Here is a 22,014-nt window from a genome sequence, read left to right on the forward strand (position 1 = left end):
CCAGGCCCGGCGCCAGGGGGCGTGGCCCAGCGTCCTGGCTGCGGCCTGGCAAGTTGAGGGCGAGCCCGGCATGGTGATCGCTCCGCGTCCTTGATAGGTGCAAGGCGATTGTGAAAACCCAGCGGCAGCCGCTACAATGTGCTGCACTGCACGTCTATAATATAAAAGGAGCTCGGTCTCGGCGTGCGTGTGTCCATCCGTCCGTCAACAATTGTTCTATAGGGGATTTATAAGCCATATGTATGCTCGCCATCTTTTTTTTATCAATCAGATGCTCGGCAATCTGCAAACAGTATGACGTAGTGGAGTCAGGTCAGGATAGATGAGCCGGTTTCAATTTACATTAAAATAAAAACTCTTCCTCCATCTTCTTCTTCACTTATAATAATGGTGAGTCTCATTCCATCCTATTTCTCTCATATCGAACAGTATTTCTGATTATACACCGCCTTTTAAAGCGTCACAAAGCGGATCACTCCACTTGAAATACAGGTAAGAAAAGGATATGATCAAAAAGCAGCTGATATTTCAATAATTTATTCACACGATTTTTAAAAGGAGAAGGTTCATTCTTATTTATTTTCTCTTAAAAACTGTCAAAGGCTGGTGTTGGCTTAGGGGTTAGGGTGCCGGCTTGGGATCCTAGGATCCTGAGTTCGAATCCCGGTCGATTGTTGAATTAACGCCAGGGGGGTTGACTCAGCCTGTCATCCTTCCGAGGTCGCCAAATTGAGTACCAGCTTGCTGGGATGAATGTGCCGGTGTGTGCCCCAGCCTAGAATAGGTACACCGTATTCCTGCGTGTTGTAAGAGGCGACTAAATGGTTGGCGTCAAGAAGGGCATCCGGCCAAAAAACATTGCCTCCAAAAGGGAACCATGATGATTGTCAAGGGGCCCGCAAGGCTAACCCCCGCTCCAGCAGGGAAAATGGCCTTAAAAAGGGAATTTTTTTTAACCTGTCGGTCAAAACACTTTACCATCTATTTATTACGCAAGCAAAAATGGTAGAATTCCCCTCTTCCCCTCTGCACTGTATTCTCCATCCATGAGGGGTGGCGGAATGGTGCTTCACTGAGGGGAATACGCACGTGACCTCAAAAATTATTCATGTGAATATTTAAATCTATCTCCATCGATAGCGTTAGTATTCCTGTCAGCGAAGCGTCAGTGAAGATATTCTTGTTTGGTTTATTGTTTAACTTGCAGCTAACCCAGTTCCACAAGGCTGTTCTAAGCGAATTAGTTTCCAATAGAGTGTGGAATATTTAGTGAGTTTCACAGGAATGTCTTTTGACTTGACAGCCTAAGTCAGGTTCACTATGTTAACAAATATAATTTCGTTCAAAATTTTGGGAGATTAGCAAACCTGTACATTTTTGGAATCATCAGAGCATGGAGAATCCGAAAATCAATGTTGGCATTTGCACAGACACAGATTTGGGATTTTCAAAATGGCCGCCATAAAATACATATTTTGCGCTATCTCGGCTTCCAGTCAACCTAGAAACTTAATTAAATATGTTAATCCTATGTTTTCTGGGTCAAGGAATCCAATAAAGGCCTCAAAATAGTGCTCAGGATTATAGAAAAGCAACAAACAAAGGTAATTGAAAACCATTGTCTTTATATTTGTGATATTGTAGTGACCCATGGGTCCCCCAAAGCTCAAGACCAGCAACAGAATCTCCTGGCCCAAGCCGGTGACGTAACCGGCGGCCAAACCGCGGCGCCGAGGTTATAATCCTTTGCACCTGTCGGTCACATGACCACCAAAGCGTGCCTCGCCTGAGAGGCGGGGCTTTGGTTCTGATGTATGCTTTTTGGTTTGGATATATATATGCGAACCCGATAAACGGGTTTTCAGAGTTCCCGAGATGATTATACAATAAACATCTTCTCGGACGAGTTTGTGTCTTGTCCGTCACTTCGTCCGTCTCAAGCAGGAGCGCTGCTCCTTCAATATAACTGTATTACATGATACATGATATTGCAAGTCCTTTGAAGTTATAGGTATGGGTTTATAAAGCAAGAAAGCAGCCTTGTTAGTATCAGATTGACCTATAAGTCCTACACACAGGATCTACGAGGTCTATACCGTTCAGGAATATGCTTTTACAGATCTTCATCACTGTCCTGAGTGTCATTTTCGCAAAGGTGTCTCCGCAAATGCCAACATTAATTTTTGGATTCCTCATGCTCTGAATATTCCAAAAATGTATAGTTTTGCTAATCTCCAAAAAATTTGAACGAAAAAACATAGTGAACCTGACTATAACGGCAGGGACCTGTGGAAATTCCACTTAATGCAAAATGTGACTTTAAGTCGACCCCTTTTTTCTTCATGTCCTCAAGCCTCAACCCCAAGTCTTTAACCTCCCCCTCCCAACCCGAATGGTGAACACACACACGCACCCTCCCAACTTCAATCCCCATCCTGCAAGTGAAAGCGCATTCTTACATTGATCACACATTCTTGTATCGGATAGATAAATAGACAGATAATTCAAAATAGCATTACACAGACATTGAATGAATGAATGAATGAATGATCGTTTTAAGGCCATTTTCCCCGCTAGAGTGGGGGTTAGCCTTGCGGGCCCCATGACAATCATGGTTCCCTGTTTGAGGCAATGTTTTTATGGCCGGATGCCCTTCCTGACGCCAACCCTTGGTCATGCTCTTACGATGCGCAGGGATACAGTGTACCTATTCTAAACCGGGGTACACACCGGGATCATTCATCCCAGCAAGCTGGTGCTCAATTTGCCGACCTCGGAGGATGACAGGCTGAGTCAACCCCCCTGGCGTTAATTCAGCGATCAACCGGGATTCAAACCCAGGATCCTAGGATCCCAAGCCGGCACCCTAACCGCTAAGCCAACGCCAGGCTAAAAACAGACATTACACAAGGCAATTCTTACAACAGACAAATAGATAGACAGACAAACAGACACACATACATGTTTGGAAATTGAGTTGCGATTCAGGCCTGCCCCCGCTTCCGGTCAAGTGGCATCGTTTAGATCACAGAAGGACGGATCGGTCTCATTGTGCTGGAATTGATCAGTTAGATCACAGTTCTCGACTAGTTTTGTGTGCAGGACAACATTATCAACATGGATGGATAATCAGAGATTTTTTTCACCAAATCAGCGTTGAAGCACCTAAGGTTCTCTCTTTGTTCAATTTATTGTCATGTAGCACACCGCAGCTGAATTATTAAAAAGACCAACACCAGTACCCCGAAAGTGTGTGTGTGTGTGTGTGTGTGTGTGTGTGTGTGTGTGTGTGTGTGTGTGTGTGTGTGTGTGTGTGTGTGTGTGTGTGTGTGTGTGTGTGTGTGTGTGTGTGTGTGTGTGTGTGTGTGTGTGTTTTTTTTTTTTTTTTCGTTCTGTGTCGAGGCAGATTTTATATATGTATATATATATGTATGTATGTGTACATTTTTGAAGTGTTTGATTTTGTTATTACTTTTCAGCCACGAGCTGATAAAGGAGCCACTGCCTCTCTAAAATCTTGAGAAAACTCCACACCCCACATTGTCCAGTCCCACCACTCCCCCCCCCCCCAATCATGCAAATAAATCTCCACCGATGCCTGACAGTATGTCTATCTATCCTTGCTCACCGCACCCCCATACACTCCACATCCTGCACCTTAAAGTCCCTGTATAGCAGGGGCGGGCAACCTTTTCAGAGTGAGGGCCAGATGAGACTTTTGGAAGGAGATCGCGGGCCGGAGTGAAAAACGAAATCTCAGAATTACTATATTTTGTTTACATGAATAGATTGTACAAAAATTGCATTGAACACTCTACAAATCAATGAGACTGCTGGTGCTGTTTGCCATGAAGAAGTATTTCCATGTCTGGCTCGATGGTTGAGGTAGACAACAGAAGAATGTCATTGAGGTGGCGGTCCGAGAGTTGGGAGCGAAGGTGAGACTTCGTGTACTTCATTTTCGAGAAGAGCTGTTCACAGCAGTAGGTGCTGCCGAACATGGCCACAATGCGTTGGACATGGGCAATGTATTTTTGAAAATTGTTAGAAGGGAGAACGGTGTCGCGGAAGAAGCAAGGCGAGGAAAATGCAGCAAGGCGAGGAAAATGCACAAACTGACCAGAAGCCAATTGAGCCTCCCACAAGCGCAGTTTAACCTCGAAGGCAGTGATGTGCGCGTACATGTCTGTCACGAGAATGTCTTTGCCTTGCAGCTTTATGTTGAGGGTGTTCAGGTGCGCCGTGATGTCCGTGAGCAGGGCCAGGCGAGCTAGCCACCGCGGATCAGAGAATTGATCAGCGTGGGGAAGGTTCTTCTGACGTAGAAAGGTGGCAATCTCCTGCTGTAGGTCGCACACCCGAGACAGCATGGCCCCACGACTCAGCCAGCGTACCTCACAGAAGTAGAGCAGGTCGTTGTAGTGCACGTTCACCTCGTCCATCAGTGCCTGGAACTGACGATGGTTAAGGCTGCGGGAGAGGATGGAGTTGACGACCTTCACCACGACAGACATGACACCAACGAGGTTGGCAGACTTAGCGCACAGGGACTCTTGGTGGATGATGCAGTGCATCTTGTTAATGGGCTGAGTGTATCCGGCGGCTGCACAGTGACGCACTAGCAGCGAAGCGGCGCCCTTCTTCTCACCAACCATCGCCGGGGCACCGTCGGTCGTCACACACACACAAGACGGGAGAGGTCCAGGGAGTGCTGATCAACACACAGAAGCACGGCATCGCAGATGTCTTTCCCAGTGGTGGTGTCGCGCAGCGGGACAAGCTGGAGGAATTCCTCACACACTTGAAAGTCAGCGGTGACGCCACGGATGAAAACGGACAGCTGGGCCGTGTCCTTTGTGTCGGTGCTCTCATCCAGAGCGAGGGAAAAGGCGACGAAATTTGAGCTGCGTGTTTTGAGTGAGTCGTGCACGTTTTCCGACATATCCTCGATGCGGCGACGAACGGTGCGGGACGAAAGGCTCACGTTCTCAAAGGCGGAACGCTGCTCTGGACAGACGGAGTCCACTACAGCGAGGAGGCATTCCTTGATGAAGTCCCCATCCGCGAATGGCTTCATTCGGCGAGCAAGGATGCGGGAGACTTCATAACTGGCGCGCGTCACCTTTTCGGCCTCAGTATTCTGCTTGCGGAAGAGTGAAGTTTGTTTCTCCAAGTTGCCTGATAGTCTAACCATGGCGTCCTTCCTTTCGGTGGCAGACACCGACGCGAAGTTTGACGAGCGGTGCTCTGTCTCCCAGTGGCGGCGCACGTTGTACTCTTTTAAGACAGCCAAAGTCTTCAAGCATATGAGGCACTGGGCCTGTCCAAAGCGCTCGATGAAGAAGTACTTCTCCCACTCAGGGTTGAAGATCCGACGCTCGAGGTCCACTTTCGTCTTCATAACACGCTGGGTCGCAGACATGATGAGCTGAAAAGGAAGAAAATTAGGTATATCAGCAATGAATAAATGATGTAACAGCAAGCAATCTGGGGCACAAAAAATCTCGGAAGACGAATTGTACAGATGAATGTATTTATTTTGCGCGCACGTGGCCAACGCTGAATATGACACAGTTTCACCGTAAAACTGAAATACAGGAAATGAATCAGTCTGCATACTTTTTTTTTAAAGAGTTCGTTTTCCTTTTAAACAAAAGTTCGTCAATTTCGTTTTCCTTTTAAACAAAAGTTCGTCAATTTCTTTTTTCTTTTACAAACAAAGTTCGTTATATATATTTTTTCTTTACAAATAGAAAGTTCGTTATATTTTTATTTTTACAAATAAAAAGGGAGAATAAAATTATTTAAAGGCAGCAAATGAAAGATAATAACATGTTCTAACAAACAAAACAAAGCAAATTGAAAGAAAGTGAAAATTGAAATAGGTTTAGAGAACTCTGCGTCGCTTACCTCTTTGTTGCAAGTTATTTGTCCCAGACACCAACGTTTGTCGCAAGCTGACTGAATCGGAAGGACGTCCGTATCACATGCCGGCTGATTTGAAAAGACCGCCTATCAGCAAGCAGGCGGTGTCTAGGCAAGACAGTTCCCCGTGCGCATGTCTTCCGGAAGAGGACGGTGCTGAAGACAAAATGTCCCTTTCTTGAATTCAGACCGGCTAAATATAAACTCTTACATTTACAAATGATATGAGTTTTACTGGGAGGTCCGCGGGCCGGATTGCAATAATAAAGCCTAGCAGGGTGGCGGGCCGGACGCTAAGCCTTCGCGGGCCGGATGTGGCCCGCGGGCCGGGGGTTGCCCGCCCCTGCTGTATAGGATAGTCAGACATGGACAGTCAATGCAAAAATCTGTCGAATTTTTAAAAAACACCGCGTTCAATTTTCATTATTATTTCAGAAAACTGATGATTTCTGGAGCTAAGGGTAAATAAGTTGCGATATTCTATAGTACCGGGTTTAAATCTCAAGGCAGTCAAAAGCCTTTGCGATCAAGTTTGAAACTACAAACAAACAAAACGCCACATAAATACATACTGGGACTACTACTTACCTGGCACAGAAATGACAACACAGTCGATTTCCATCCCAGTCACCTCACTCTGTTCTCCCACAATTTCCTTCTTTCGGCATTTGCGGATAATCTGTACAATTCTAAATCCCTTTGCCGACCGATTGGTGCACCCAAAGGCACAGCATCCCATCATTTTGTAAGAAAATAACCATATGATAGTTCCTAGGAAAACCACATTTCCAAGCTGGCCTCCAAAGCCAGTCACCGACTGGGCATTTTCCATCGTGCGATGCCCTTCCTTAGCACTAATGAGCTCCTCACCACATGCAAGGCTTCCATCCACAGCTTGATGGAGTACTGCTCTCCCCTCTGGGCCGGTGCTCCTTCCTCAGACCTAGCTCGTCTTCATGCTGTAGAAACCAAAGCTTTTAGTGTCGTTGGAATCTCCCACGATGAAGCTAACTTCGAGGGCTTTTCACTCGCTCACCATAGGCAGGTTGGTGGTCTTTCTGTCTTCTACCAACTCCTCCGGCCTAGCTTCCCCTGCTCTCTCTGGGCTCTGTCCCCCAAATATTCCTTCAGGATGCACAAGATCTGCCAGCAACCCTCTTCTGGTGAAACTGCCAAAATCAAGACTCTCTGCTCACCTTCACTCTTTCATTCCTCTTTTCTCCCACCTCTGGAACAAACTCCCTCACTCTCTTCAATCCCACTCCTCCCTCCAGGTCTTTAAAGCAGCTGTTCACCACCATCTCTTATCTTCACCCATCCAAAACCTTGATCTTTTCTACCCCCGCTAATCCACCCCAAATCTACCTCTTTCAAATTCCGACTTATTTCCTGAAATTCCTAGAGGTTAAAAGTGACATATGAAGTCCTCTATAGTATAAAAGACTAGTCCATTTGTTTTATACCATGTACCCCTCTCCCCTCCTCCCCCACCCTCGCCCTTCCAAAGAGCTACCGATGTACCTGTTCTCTACTGTTGTTGTGTGTGTGCGCGCTTCCCTCTCTTACCCTCTTGTCTCCCTCTCCCTTTATTATATGTTTTATGTGTCTCTGTTTGTTTTTGTGTTTTATGTGTTAGCTCTTACTCGAGCCTCGACTTTGTATACAAAATAAATAAATAAATACGATTCTTGAGAAGTATACAGCATTGTCCGATGTACAAATAACACAAGCAATGAATATCGTAGTTTGCAGTGAATGGAAGCAAAATGGCATACACGGACCACATGACAAGTATTTTCCGGACACGTCGTGTTGAAACTCTCCTAAACAACGACTCCAGCCGTCCTGCCCTTTCTCCCATCCTCCCCTGGCATTCTGGCATCGTTTGTTTCCCTCGGGCAATGTACCGCTTCAGGCTTTCCATGCTTCTTTGCGCCTGGCTCATAAGAGCGTCAAAGTTTGTCACCAGCTCCGTGGCACAGCAACCATCCACAGCTCCATACAACGAGTCCAATAAGCAACCATCAAGGGGGTCCAAACCTCCTGCTTTGCCATCTGTAGAGCCTCGCTCGCTTTTCGTCTGCTCCCGACAGAGCTCTCCAGTCCTAGCTGCATCTTCCCCCGAGTCGTCCTCGGCATTCAGGGCCTCATGTCCCATGCGAGACACGAATAGCAGCACCCTGCATCGACAGTGCACATACTCTCAAGCCACGCTAGCCTGGCAGCGGCCCATCATCTCCCTCTTTTCTGTGCTAATTTTGAGGCCTCGCATTCACCATCAGCAGACCAAAATGGGGAAACCGGTGAGCGACACGTCATAATGATGCAAGCACAAGCTTTCAAGCCACATGTGCCTGGCAGCGGCCTACTCCTCCATCCTCCCTCAAGCCTTTCCACCTTGGCAAGATCGCCAATGTTCTCTACAGATCATCCTCCTACTCTCTCTCCTCAGCATTAAATGTGAGGCCTCATATTCACAATCGGCAAACCGGCGAGTGACACAACGTGCCGGTGCAAGTCCACACCGTCCTTTAAGAGTGTGTGGGAGTATGAGTGAGACTGCGCCGCTTACTTGTATTAACAGGAAATTGTAGGAACAGGACACGCCACACCTATGGATATTCTTGTATTTATACATGTCCGTTTCTGAGAGTCCGATTTGCAACCAGGAACGCAACAATTGTGGTTAACCATTTTGAAATTGCCACTCTTGTGTCTAAATGCTGAAAATTATGTTAAAAAGACGATTTGGCTGTCGGGTTAAATGTTCCCGGCGAGCAGAACCGAGTCACTGAAAACACACAGACACAGACACAGACACAGACACAGACACAGACAGACACACACACAGCATATGCACGAAAGGCCTCGTTAGCATTCATACTTCATTTCAAACGTCCGGGTATCCAGGTATTATTCAATATGATGATCTGTGCTGTACATTTGATTTGATTTTGTTGTGTCAAGTGGGTAACGTTGAAGGCTCTTTAGCAAATGTTCAAATTAAACACATCTTACATTAGTTAAATGCATTGAAAACCCATAAATTTCTTCATCAATCTTGTACTAATCCTTTGTTTTCTGTCTTTTCAGGGTATCAGGGATGTGATGAAGAGGTAGGCCTGCAATTGTGCTTATGGCATTATCTGGCATATCATGTTATGATAAAAAGAAATATATATATTTTGGCCCTTGCCTGATTAAAAAATCCAAAGATATTTTAATCCCTAGTTTAGAAGAAGAGGAAAGGGAAAATGGGGTTGAAACAACAATACAGCAAATAATGAAAAGGAAGGAGAGGGACAAAACACATGACAACTAGAACGAGTCTTTGACGTCGCAAAGTCAACCGATACGCTTCCGCCCATATTATTACATTGTGATACATACTTGTACCAAGTTTGATTTAAATCCCTTCAGCTGTTCTCAAGTTATCACATTCTTGCCTGACATGACCTCTGACCTCTGACCTCTGACTTGTTGATGCCATAATCCAGTCAGTTCATTGTTGCATCATATATACTTACACCAAGTTTGTTCAAAATCCCATCACTTGTTCACAAGTTGGTGCGGCAACATAATTTTTTACTTAACATGACCTTTGGCCTTTGACCTCTTGACCCCAAAATCTAATCATTTCATCCTTTCATCATTATACATACCTGTACCAAGTTTGACTTGGATCCCTTCAGCCGTTCTTAAGTTATTGCGGTAACAAAATAATTGTAAGTTAACATGACCATAATGGCAGAGGCATAATAACCTGCAAAGGAAGGTGTGGGTTTGAGGAGGATTAATGAGGGTAGAAAATATTATTGACCTCTTGAACTCAAAATTGAATCAGTTTATCTTTACATCATATATAATTGTACCAAAAGAAGAACCACCTTTGGAGGCCATTTTTCCCCGCAGAGCAGGAGTTGGCCTTTTTCGGGCACCGTGGTCCCCTTTTCGAAGCAATGTTTTACAGCTGGATGCCCTTCCTGCCGCCAACCCTGTTAGTCGCCTCTTGTGACAGACAGGGAATTACCAATGAACTGGTACTCAATTTGCCGACTTCGGAAGGATGACGGGCTGAGTCAACCCCCCTGACATTAATTCAGCGATCGACCGTGATTCAAATCCAGGATCCCAAGCCGGCACCCTAACCGCTAAGCCAACACCAGGTTATATAATTATACCAAGTTTGGTGAAAATCCAATGACTGGTTCACAGGTTAGCTCGGTAACAGAATTTTTACCTGATGGGATGTCTGACATTTGAACTTTGACCTATTGACCCCAAAATCTAATCAGTTAAACTTTACCTCATTATACATACCTGCACCAAGTTTGACTAAGATCCGTTCAGCCGTTCTCAAGTTATCGCGGTAACGAAAACCTATCACGGACGGACGGACAACCCAAAAACATAATGCCTCTGGCGACTTCGTCGGCGGAGGCATAATAACCTGCAAAGGAAGGTGTGGGCTTGAGGAGGATTAATGAGGGTAGAAAAGATCGTGATAGATGAGGGATGATCTGCGCCGGTGGTGAACAGTCATCTTGAAGCCCTGGAAGGAAGGATGAGATGGAACAGATTGAGGAAGTTGGTTCCATCGGTGAGAGAAAAAGAGGAACATTATGAGTGCAGGTGAGCAATGAGCCTGGATTTTAGGAGTGTCACCAGAGGTTTTACCACCAGATTTAGGAGATTCACTACCAGACTTTTATGCAAAACTTGTATTTGATATGAAAATAATCTTTTACAAACTTTTTTTTACTCCAATGACCTCCTGCCTAAAGTAATGTTTTTCTCCTTTTCATTCCAAGGATTGAGTTTGTGTCAGGCTTTCAATCCATGAAGGTGACACCATCCAAAGTGCTGGATTGGTCCCAGGAGGTGAATGATCTGGACTTGCTCATGAACGAAAACAAGACATTTGTGGAGAGGAGAACGGGTGAGTAACACAAAGATGAATGGTTCGGAGAATGATTAATGAGGAAAGATAAAATGTGAGATAAACAGGGAAGTTAAAGAGGAACAGTAAAGTCTTTTAAAGGTGCAAATGGCAATGCTTGATTGTGTTCTGTTGGAAGTCTGTCCTTTCTGAAATGATTTTAAATCGATCATGGAGCCAGGAAAAGTTCTGGGGACTGAAAAAAAGAAATCGGTGTGAGGCAAATTGGGGGCAATACGGGAGGGGACTAAATACAAGGGTGTGTTGAAAAGTAATGCCTCCTATTCTTTTTCTCCAAAACAGTGAAATATATTCGAATTAGAACGGCACTCTGTCGTGTGCACACTTCCGCCTGCTGAACAGTTTGTTTTGTATCCCACTGATAGGCCGGATCTGGATTTGGACCTGGACCAAAATCTAATCGGCTTGTTCTTGTCACCAAACCAACCCATCCACCAGGTTTATTCATAACTCGACCATAACGTTTTAAAATATAATCTACTATAGAAGAGAGAAGCCTGGTGTTGGCTTATCGGTTAGGGTGCCGGCTTGGGATCCTAGGATCCTGGGTTCGAATCCCGGTCGATCGCTGAATTAACGCCAGGGGGGTTGACTCAGCCTGTCATCCTTCCGAAGTCGGCAAATTGAGTACCAGCTCACTGGTAATTCCCTGTGTGTCGCAATAGGCGACTAACAGGGTTGGTGGCAGGAAGGGCATCCAGCCATAAAACATTGCTTCAAAAAGGGGACCATGGTGCCCAAAAAAAGGCCAACACCTGCTCTGCGGGGAAAAATGGCCTCTAAAGGTGGTTCCTTGGCGATCGCATACACTACCTCTCTGTCAAATTTCGTCCAAATCCGTCCATAACCTTTTGAGATATCCTGCTGTGTATCGTTCTTGGGCCGATCTCCCAATGGTGAAGAGTCCCTTTAAAAATTCTACTAGCCGGATCCGAATCCGGATCTTCACCAAAATCTAATTATTTCGTCCTTGTCGCATCCGCTACATCTCTGCCAAATTTCGTCCGAATCCGTCCATAACCTTTTGAGATATTTTGTTCACAATCGAACAGACAGAGGTGAAAACCTTTGGTGGTGGAGGTAATAAATAAAGTGCAGTGATAAGTTATTTTTCCCAATAGGTGTGAAGTTGTCTGATTCTGACACTACATTTCTCAGCGTGACTAGTTAGTCAAGATGGCAGGGGGCAGCATGACGTTGGTGCCGTGAAGCGCTGGAGATGACAGTTGGGGATTAATGATTGGAGATGAGATGGCTGGAGATGAGAGTTGGGTGCACCATTGCAATCCTGAGAGTAAGAGCTGGTCATTGGAGTTTAGTATCCAATGACTGAGCCTCAACAATAAAGAACAAAGCACCTTGGGGAGGAGGTCTTCCCATGACAATTCACTGTGGTTGTGGGAATACCTCCACGTTGCCCGGGAGCCGCGGGCATCCAAGCTCGTGTAACCTCCAAGAGGGTCACGCTGGGCTCTTCAGACCTGGGATACGCCTCCCTAAAAAAAAATGTTACGTAATTTTTGAACAGCCCCATATTGGGGTTAAGCAATCCGTGACTGCGTGAGTAAAAGGTGTTGAATTAATAATTTAATAGCGCATTAAATGTGTTTCCCAATCGCGCTGCTCATCTCTTAATAGTGCTGCTCATCTCTTAATAGTGCTCTAAATGCATGTTTCCTAAGTGGCCTGTTACCGGATTTTCTTGCAGCTTGTGACCGCAGTGCGGTCACTCTTGTTAAGGTGCGATTGGGGGGATGCGTCCTCGAAGAGGGCTTGCATCTTCGTTATTTCTTATTCCTTCACATTTATAAAGCTACTTGGTTAACTCCATGAAGTTTGAATCAGGAACATCGAGACACCGGTTAGCATGGAAGAGTAATATTATATTGTGTGAAAAATGGTCTTTGTCTGAAAGTTTCCGATTTGAAAACTCTTCAGTTAGTCTTCATACCACGTGTTATACTATACATTGGCTTTTGGTGAATAACCTCGTGAAGTTTCCACAGGATTCATCACTGTGGGATCAGTCGGAGTTCCTCTGACCCAAATCGCATATAGTCTCTCCATTGTAATAATGGTGCCATCTTGATCAATAAGCATCATGGAAGTCTGCACAAAACAACATCAACTCATTGTGTCTTTTCTCGTTAAATTATACCCGAGTAAGGTGGTTCCTTACTCGGGGGACCTCTGACCGGGGGGTAGTGCAGGAGTGAAGTGGTCAACCCAGGGAGCAAAAACAAGTTGTTAAAGGATAATGTTTTTTGGTAAAAAATTGTTTTTCAGTTGCCCAAACAAACAAAATTTACCTGTTGTTGGCCAAATGGTTAGGGTGGGGGGTCTGGCATCTGAAGGTCCTGAGTTTGAATCCCATTCAGTTGTTGAAGTAATACCAGGTGGGGTTGACTCAGCCTGTCATTCCTTCTGAGGTCAGCGAAATGAGTACCAGTGTGCTGGGTCCTCTCTCAAGGAGGTTGGTGGTAGGATTTGCACTGCCTTGCACTGTTGGTAGGCTGCCTTAAAAAACACCTCATTGCGTAACACACACAGTGGTGTGTCGGGATGGTGCTGAGGAGTCGTCCAAGGACGCAGCGACGTGCTGATCCAGCATATGCTCCCATATATATATATATATATATATATATATATATATATATATATATATATATATATATATATATATATATATATATATATATTGTTACGGAACCCGACGTCGGCCTCGGTTCCCGTTATCGAGGGGGGGGGATTAAGCCCCTCGTCTGTTACTGACCGACGTGGTCCCGGGGGTATGACGCCACGCCCGGTCGGCGCTGGGTAGGGTTTTAGGCCCACAAGTCCTATGACCTAAATACCAGCGCTTCCCGGTACGCGAAGGAACACCCCCCGCTCACGGCCGCAGCGTAATGGATGTTGCGCCGAGCGAAGCGAACTGCGGCGTGAGCCGTCTACCAAGACTAGACCCGATTCCTTAAACGTTGGCCAAATCGTGAAACCGGTATTCAATTGGGAAATCACCAAAACGACAAGGATGTGAAGAAGAGGAAGATGAAGGCAAAAGGGTTGGAAATGCTACTATATTTATTACTATTATTTACACAATGAAAGGAACCAAGGAGAAGGAAGGATAATAAAGTAAAAACAGAAGAAGAAGAAGCGGACACAGTGCACCTTAGCTTACCTATGCAGTCTTAGTTAATACCCCAGGACAAGACAAAGACAGACTACAAGCACACTTACACGGGGGATGATGACAGGAATGGCAGGAGGTGGATGGCTGGAGGGAGAGGAAGGCACGGAGCTGGCTGGAGCTTGACCCCGCACGGGACGTCGGGCTGGACCTCGACGGCCACCGATGCCACCGCAATCTGGCTCCCGCGGGGTAACGGGTCGGAGCTGCCTGGTGGAGCCAACGCTGCCTGGTGGAGTCAAAGCTGCGTGGCACTGCTCTTGCTTGCTCTCAGGACTCTTTCAATGCTTGCTCTCAGGACTCCTCTCTTACGCGTCTCCCGTCTCTCTCTGAAGCTCGTCTCAGGTGGGGGCCTCGTGGTGCGGGTTATATATGCCCCTCCCTCTAACCTTTTTGAACCTCCCCGATCGTTCTTTCTCCGCCCACTCAAGCCAAACCCCTTTGGCTGGGTTGGTTGAGCGGGGCCGACTCACTCCTCCTTTCTATGACGAGGTGGAGACATGCCTTTCTTCTCCGAGCCGGAGCACATGGCAATGGCGGCGAATGCAGTTGGCAATTGAGGCTTTGGGAATGGGGCTTTGGGAATGAAAGGGGATCTACCTTATTTCATTTGGTGCAATGGAGAATGTCAACTAGTGGGAACAGAGCCTTAACCTACATAGAATAAGATAACTGTAAAAGAAGGATATATGATCGGCTACGTGTGGTATATGAAATAACTAGGAGGACGCCCTTTGATCTTTTACACTTGGAGGTATTTACAACAATTCATTACATTTTACAGAGGGTGATATTTACACAACAATTTGCACAACAATTTCTCAAATCCACAACACTGCACCCTCATCCTCCAGGTACGTTCTCGGGCCTATAAAACTTACCTTTAGTTTGGCACGTAGGTGTAGTTCCCTCTACATTTAACCTGACCCTGAGTGTGACAGTTTTAAAACACAAATAACTATGTCCCGCTGCTCCATTGCACCCTGCCTAACAGACTCACGCCCACAGCTAACCGAATTTCGGAATGGTTTTCAAACTAAAACATGAACGATGGGGGAGCATTATTTACAGTTGACGCTATTTTATTTACAAAACGCAACCCAGGACCTGTGATTGTTCTTTTGGGGGGGAGACAGTCTGCTCTGCATCGACGCACCATGAAGCACCCAAAAACGCACCAAAACACCATCAAGCACCAATCGGTGCACAGTCACCGCAGTTCAATAATAAAAATGAACCCAACAAACCCTGGTGCTGGTCTTCCTCTTCGGCTCCCTCTGCTGGCCATGGTTCTTCCAGATGTTGTCAACTTCTTTGCTGGCGGCCTATTTGGACATAAAATGAAATGCACCAAACGTGTCCGTTTTTATTTATTTATGGCCCACAGGGCCGACTATTGTGGTTCACCTGTGTGGCATCGGTGCCCTGTGACCAAGGTCCGCCAGCAAGATCTCGGGCCTTCATGGCCGGTTCCAGCAGAGGGGCCATGCCCCAACCCATGGGGTCCATAAGTGGTGCTCAGCCACAGACATGTGGTCCATAAGGTGGTGCATCGATGCAGACAGCTGGTTCCGGGAGTTTCGGGCGCACAATGGCGGACTCCCGCACGCTCCCCTCGGCGCCCAGAGAGCACAGTCCTCGGGCAGAAAACAGGGGAACGGAAGACAGAAAAGACAGGTGAGTGAGGAGTAAGGTCACAAGGGTACACATCAATAAGGCAATGCAAAACGAGGTGCGTACGGAGAGCGAAGTGAGAAAGCTCGTCCCTACCGTACGCCCCCCCACATGTGACCTACACTACCCTTGCCCTTACCCCATATGTACAAAATCTACACATTACAAATTCGTCACTACTGTCACGTCTTCCCCATATTTCCCCTACACCAAATTCGTCTTCACTCCCACTACTTCAAAATTTGCCATCACCAATTCATCATCAATCCTCATAAGGAGGGAGAGATGGAACACAAAGCACAATGTCACACCCACTTCATGATGCATCTCACAATCCAAAACATTTGCACAATAAAATAATAAAAACAACCTGGCATGGTGTGGAGGTACGTCATCTCAGGTGAGTGGATGCAGATGGTGCGAGGAGATCTCCATCCTAACTACCTTCTAAATGACTTTAACACACTTTACACTACCTGGGGTCTTTCCCTGCCAATCCATTGGCCAACTTACTCTATGCGGTTTTAAGAACCAAATTCCCATTGACCAAACTGTGGTGCTTCCTCAATTTGGGGTCTCACTCCCCCGATTCAACTCCCTGTGCCCTTGCACAATTTCAGGACTGGGTCGTTTTGCTCTCCCAGCAGGTCTACCCACCTGCACACCTCCACCACTGTAGTTGCCTCCGAGCTTACCTGCTCCTTAACCTAACCTATCTACTGGGGAAGGCCCCCTGGCGCTCTCCCCACTCGGTGCCCTCTGGCACTGGGCTACCCGGGTCCGTCCTCCGGATCCTCGGGCCCCATCCACAACTCTAACGGCTCCCAGAGCCCACCTGCGGCCTCACCTGGCCGACATCCTCACAGTGGCGGAGTGTCCATTCAACTACACACACTAACAGGCCACACGCCCAGCCATTTCCACGTCACTAATGCACCCATTCAATCATCATTCTTCCACCACACACCACAGATGCCAATATCCAACCACAATTTACCTGTACCCTCTACCTAACACTTACACTACCCTCCCCGGGTATTCGTGATGGGGGTCCATCCTCCTTTCCCCCATCCACACCTTCGCACCATCCACTCCACTCCACAGTTTCCACCATACTCACTCCACGACCATCCATTCCATACTCCATATTTTTCACACAACCATTCTCCATACACCTGCAGTTGCACACCTGTGCAATCTCACCTGGTGCCACCTGCACCTCCTTCCTCCCTGGACCATTTGGTCAACACAACACACATCACCATCACTCACTCATACACTGCTCCATCCACCTGTTCAGTTGCACACCTGTGCAATCTCCATTGTTCCTCACTCACTGCTCCATACACTTCCACGCTCAATACACTTTCGATTCTCAAACACACGGCATCATCTCATCTAACTACTCCCCTCTGGAACTCGCGCTTCCCAGTCGCCCCTTTAAACTATTGCGCTCCGTCATTATAATCCAAACTAATCTACCTGCGTCCCCACTACAGGTATAATTGTCACTATCTAACCTTACCGTTACCTATTGTCAATCTCTAGGTCCCTACACACTATATCCTAACCCTCCGGGGCTAGTTTTCACTGTCAAACCCCATAACTAGTGCTCCTTTGCCCCCTTTGTGAGGGATGGCAGAGTTGCCATCCCACCACATCGGCATCTCTCACTACCAATTTGGCTCATCCAATTGCAATCGATCAAAAATTTGCCAATTATCTGCCAATTCTATTCACTTTTCTAAATTTTGGATCAAAAACACTATCATCATCACCATTCATTAAACTTGAGCCTCGGTGCGTCGTTACATTCCCAAAGCCCGGCTTCGCACAGCCGAGCAATGAACGCGGGTGGTTTGGTCGCCTGCAGGTTGAATCCGTCCGGCTTTCGGTTCAAGGGAGGTGGTTTGGTCGGGCCGAGATTCCACGCACCATCTCGGCATGGCACCTTGCGGTCCCGGGCCCGATGGCTCAATCTCGCCCGGTCGGAACCCCGCCCCTGCCAGGGGGCACCGTTCCGCTTCCTCCTACTCGCCCTTGAACCGGACCCGTCGCCTCGCCCGACAAGGCCCGGACTCGACTGTGCGGGGCGGGGCCAGGCCCGAATCGTGCGCGACGCTCCGAAGCGGAGCGACGCAGCATCGATCCGCGCGAAGCTTCGCATCCAACAAAGCGCGCCCCGCGCGAAGCTTCGCATCCAACAAAGCGCGCCGCGCACCGAGCGCCCGCTATCCGTCACCCTAGCTGCTAACCCGGTCAACGTCGATGCTTCACTTGCATGCTCACACCACGTGACCCGTTTCACACTCGCAAAGCCCGGCGTTCCAACGCCGTCCGTACATTCCACACACTCAGTCCCTTCCACCAACGCACTCCCTGTTACACACCACCTCTCGCGCACACTCGCCGTTCGCACCCTCCCTTAACACACCTCGCGCACCGTCTTGCGCACTCTCCCTCGGTACGTACTCCGTACCACTCACCATGGGCGTGCAGTCGTGCACTCTTGCATCCACCCACTCACGCGCTCCGATGGGCTCTCCCACACCCGCGCCACAACCAACTCAGGTGTGCGTTCTCGCACACCCTCTCCGTTTATCCCAAATGTGCATCCTCGCACCCGCTCCTCCACCACCTTACTCTCCGTGTCACACCCACCCTCGAACGTACACTCCGTATCGCTCTCACTCCATGTGTCACACTCCGTACACCCCGACGTGCATTCCTGCTCGCATTCGGTTTCACACTCGCGCTTCGTAACACGCTCATTCCCCGATGCACACTTTTTCCTCACACGCGCGCCATTTCCACTCACACGGGACCCTTCACCAACGCCCGGGTGCCATATCGATCCCAATCGCGCGACAATTTTCTTCGCGCCAAACCCCCTCTTATAAAATCTCCCGGCACCACATACAGCCCGTCTCACCTTCGGGGTTCTTCTTCCTCCCTGCACCAACACCTGCAAATCTTCATAAGGATTAATGAGCACAGCATCAGGATGTGTATTCGGACTTTGAGCAATTTCCATTCCTTCCTCCGACTGTTGCTCTTCTACGTCTGTCGTTCTACAATTTCAATTATACCCACTACTGTTTTTTCTTTATTCGCCTCAACGACCGCTGGCTTTAATAAAATTCCCTCTACCTCAGCGGTCGCCAGCTGCCCCATACCCCGGGTCGCGATCTCTATACCCGTCATTGTACCCGCGCTTTCCTCCGCCTCGCTCAACCAGCGCTTCTCGACCCGCGTTACCTCCTCGTGCACCCGTGTGCTCCTCCCGCCCAACCTGCGGTCAACCTCCCTCTCGGCTTCCCTCACCTCATTAATTTCTTTGGCTTGGCCAACCATGCCCCCAAGTTTGTCCCCTAATCTGCTTCCGAATCCCTCAAATTAGCTTCCGAGTCCCTCCATTTTATTTCCCATATTGTTTAACCCGTCTCTTAATTGCTCACTAGTACCCCTCGCTTCGTCCCTCATTGCCCCAATTTGGTCTCCCAGCCCCCTGTTCAACTCTCTGAGGGCCCGCATTTGCAGCATGAATAGGCCCCAGTCCATTTGCGGCGCTGCTACTGTCACGGGCGCGGCGAAATTTGGTGCCGCTGTAACCACGTGCGCGAGGGCGCCATTTTGTGCGCCTGGTACCTCCTCAACCACCTCCTCATTGTTCTCCCCCTCCATTTCTTCCCTCTGGTCCTGGGTTACCCCTAACCCTTCTATCTCTCCCACCGGTATCCCGTCGCCTTGACTATCCATGGCACGATGTTAAATTTAGGATGTTAAAATACAATCTCGGGCCACTCGTAATTTGAGCGCGCTAAGCGCTTCAGGTCCGTATCTCACTCCCAGACACCAATTGTTATGGAACCCGACATCGGCCTCGGTTCCCGTTATCGAGGGGGGATTAAGCCCCTCGTCTGTTACTGACAGACGTGGTCCCGGGGGTATGACGCCACGCCCGGTCGGCGCTGGGTAGGGTTTTAGGCCCACAAGTCCTATGACCTAAATACCAGCGCTTCCCGGTACACGAAGGAACACCCCCCGCTCATGGCCGCAGCGTAATGGATGTTGCGCCGAGCGAAGCGACCTGCGGCGTGAGCCGTTTACCAAGACGAGACCCGATTCCTTAAACGTTGGCCAAATCGTGCCACCGGTATTCAATTGGGAAATCACCAAAACGACAAGGATGTGAAGAAGAGGAAGGCGAAGGCAAAAGGGTTGGAAATGCGACTATATTTATTACTATTATTTACACAATGAAAGGAACCAAGGAGAAGGAAGGATAATAAAGTAAAAACAGAAGAAGAAGAAGCGGACACAGTGCACCTTAGCTTACCTATGCAGTCTTAATTAATACCCCAGGACAAGACAAAGACAGACTACAAGCACACTTACATGGGGGATGACAGGAATGGCAGGAGGTGGATGGCTGGAGGGAGAGGAAGGTACCGAGCTGGCTGGAGCTTGACCCCACACGGGACGTCGGGCTGGACCTCGATGGCCACCGCAATCTGGCTCCCGCTGGGTAACGGGTCGGAGCTGCCTGGTGGAGCCAACGCTGCCTGGTGGAGTGGAAGCTGCGTGGTACTGCTCTTGCTTGCTCTCAGGACTCTTTCAATGCTTGCTCTCAGGACTCCTCTCTTACGCGTCTCCCGTCTCTCTCTGAAGCTCGTCTCAGGTGGGGGCCTCGTGGTGCGGGTTATATATGCCCCTCCCTCTAACCTTTTTGAACCTCCCCGATCGTTCTTTCTCCGCCCGCTCAAGCCAAACCCCTTTGGCTGGGTTGGTTGAGCGGGGCCGACTCACTCCTCCTTTCTATGACGAGGTGGAGACACGCCTTTCTTCTCCGAGCCGGAGCACATGGCAATGGCGGCGAATGCAGTTGGCAATCGCGGCTTTGGGAATGGGGCTTTGGGAATTAAAGGGGATCTACCTTATTTCATTTGGTGCAATGGAGAATGTCAACAAGTGGGAACAGAGCCTTAACCTACATAGAATAAGGAGATAACTAAAAGAAGGATATATGATTGGCTACGTGTGGTATATGAAATAACTAGGAGGACGCCCTTTGATCTTTTACACTTGGAGGTATTTACAACAATTCATTACATTTTACAGAGGGTGATATTTACACAACAATTTACACAACAATTTCTCAAATCTACAAATATATATATATATATATATATATATATATATATATATATATATATATATATATATATATATATATATATATATATATATATATATATATATACACACTGTATTTATTTATTTATTTGCATGCAGGATTGAGGCTCGTGAAAGAGCCAACATTTATCACATAAAAAATGAAGGAGACACACAAAACATATAATAAGGGTAGCGGTAGACAAGATGGAGAGGGAAGGGGAAGCACAAACACAAAATTTGAGAGCAGGGACATCAGGAGATCTGTGAGGAAGAGGGCTTGGGGGGAGGAGGCGTGGGAAGGGGTGGAGGGCGGGGGGTGAAAGAAGTATAAAACACAAGGACACTGCAAGGACTTCCAGGAAAGAAGTTGGTATTTCAAAAAAGTGGATCTGGGGTGAAATTAGCGGGGGTAGAAAAGATCAAGGTTTCGGATGGGGGAAGATAAGAGATGGTTTTGAACAGCTGTTTTAAAGACCTGGAGGGAGGAGTGGGGTTGAAGAGAGTCAGGGAGTTTGTTCCAGAGGCAGGAGAAAAGAGGAGTGAAGGTGAGCAGAGAGTCTTGCTTTTGGCAGTTTAACCATTAGAGGGATGCAGGCAGATCTTGTGCGACCTGCAGGAATATTTGGGGGACAGAGCCCAGAGAGCTGGGGGAGCAAGGCCGGAGAGGAGTCAGTTGAAGACAGAAAGACCACCGACCTGCCTGCGGTGAGTAAGTGAAAGGCCCTCGGAGTTAGCTTCATCGTGGGAGATTCCAATGATTCTGAAAGCTTTGGTTTCAACAGCGTGAAGACGAGCTCGGTGTGAGGCAGGAGCACCGGCCCAGAGGGGAGAACAGTATTCCATTGAGCTGCGGATGAAAGCCTTGTATGTGGTGAGGAGCTCAGGTGTGCCAAGGAAGGACTTCGCACGACGGAGGATGCCCAGTCGGCGACTGGCTTTGGAGGCCAGATTGGAATTGTGGTTTTTCCCAGGAAAGATCATGGCAGAGAGTGAGACCCAAAAGCTTGAGTGACAGAACTTCTTGGAGAGGATTGTTCAGAAAGTAGATGGCAGGGTTGTCCAGTCGGCCTTTCCGGAGAGACGAAGT

The 22,014-nt window shown here is 47.8% G+C and overlaps 1 protein-coding gene across 2 annotated transcripts in view; it reads left to right on the plus strand.

The window, feature by feature from the left end:
• LOC137415395 (E3 ubiquitin/ISG15 ligase TRIM25) overlaps nt 1–22,014 on the plus strand; it is a 57,804-nt gene that overhangs the window by 19,140 nt on the left and 16,650 nt on the right. For both annotated transcript variants that reach the window (XR_013621896.1, XM_068100989.2), the window contains exons 4-5: nt 9,019–9,041; nt 10,737–10,864. Coding sequence is in view for 1 of the 2 variants with exons in the window: in XM_068100989.2 (XP_067957090.2) it covers nt 9,019–9,041; nt 10,737–10,864 (151 nt within the window). In the remaining variant the exon portion in view is untranslated. The remainder of the gene's footprint in view (nt 1–9,018; nt 9,042–10,736; nt 10,865–22,014) is intronic.

Source organism: Myxine glutinosa, chromosome 1 (genome assembly GCF_964187855.1).
Source record: "Myxine glutinosa chromosome 1, kmMyxGlut1.1, whole genome shotgun sequence".
Taxonomy (NCBI): Eukaryota; Metazoa; Chordata; class Myxini; order Myxiniformes; family Myxinidae; genus Myxine; species Myxine glutinosa.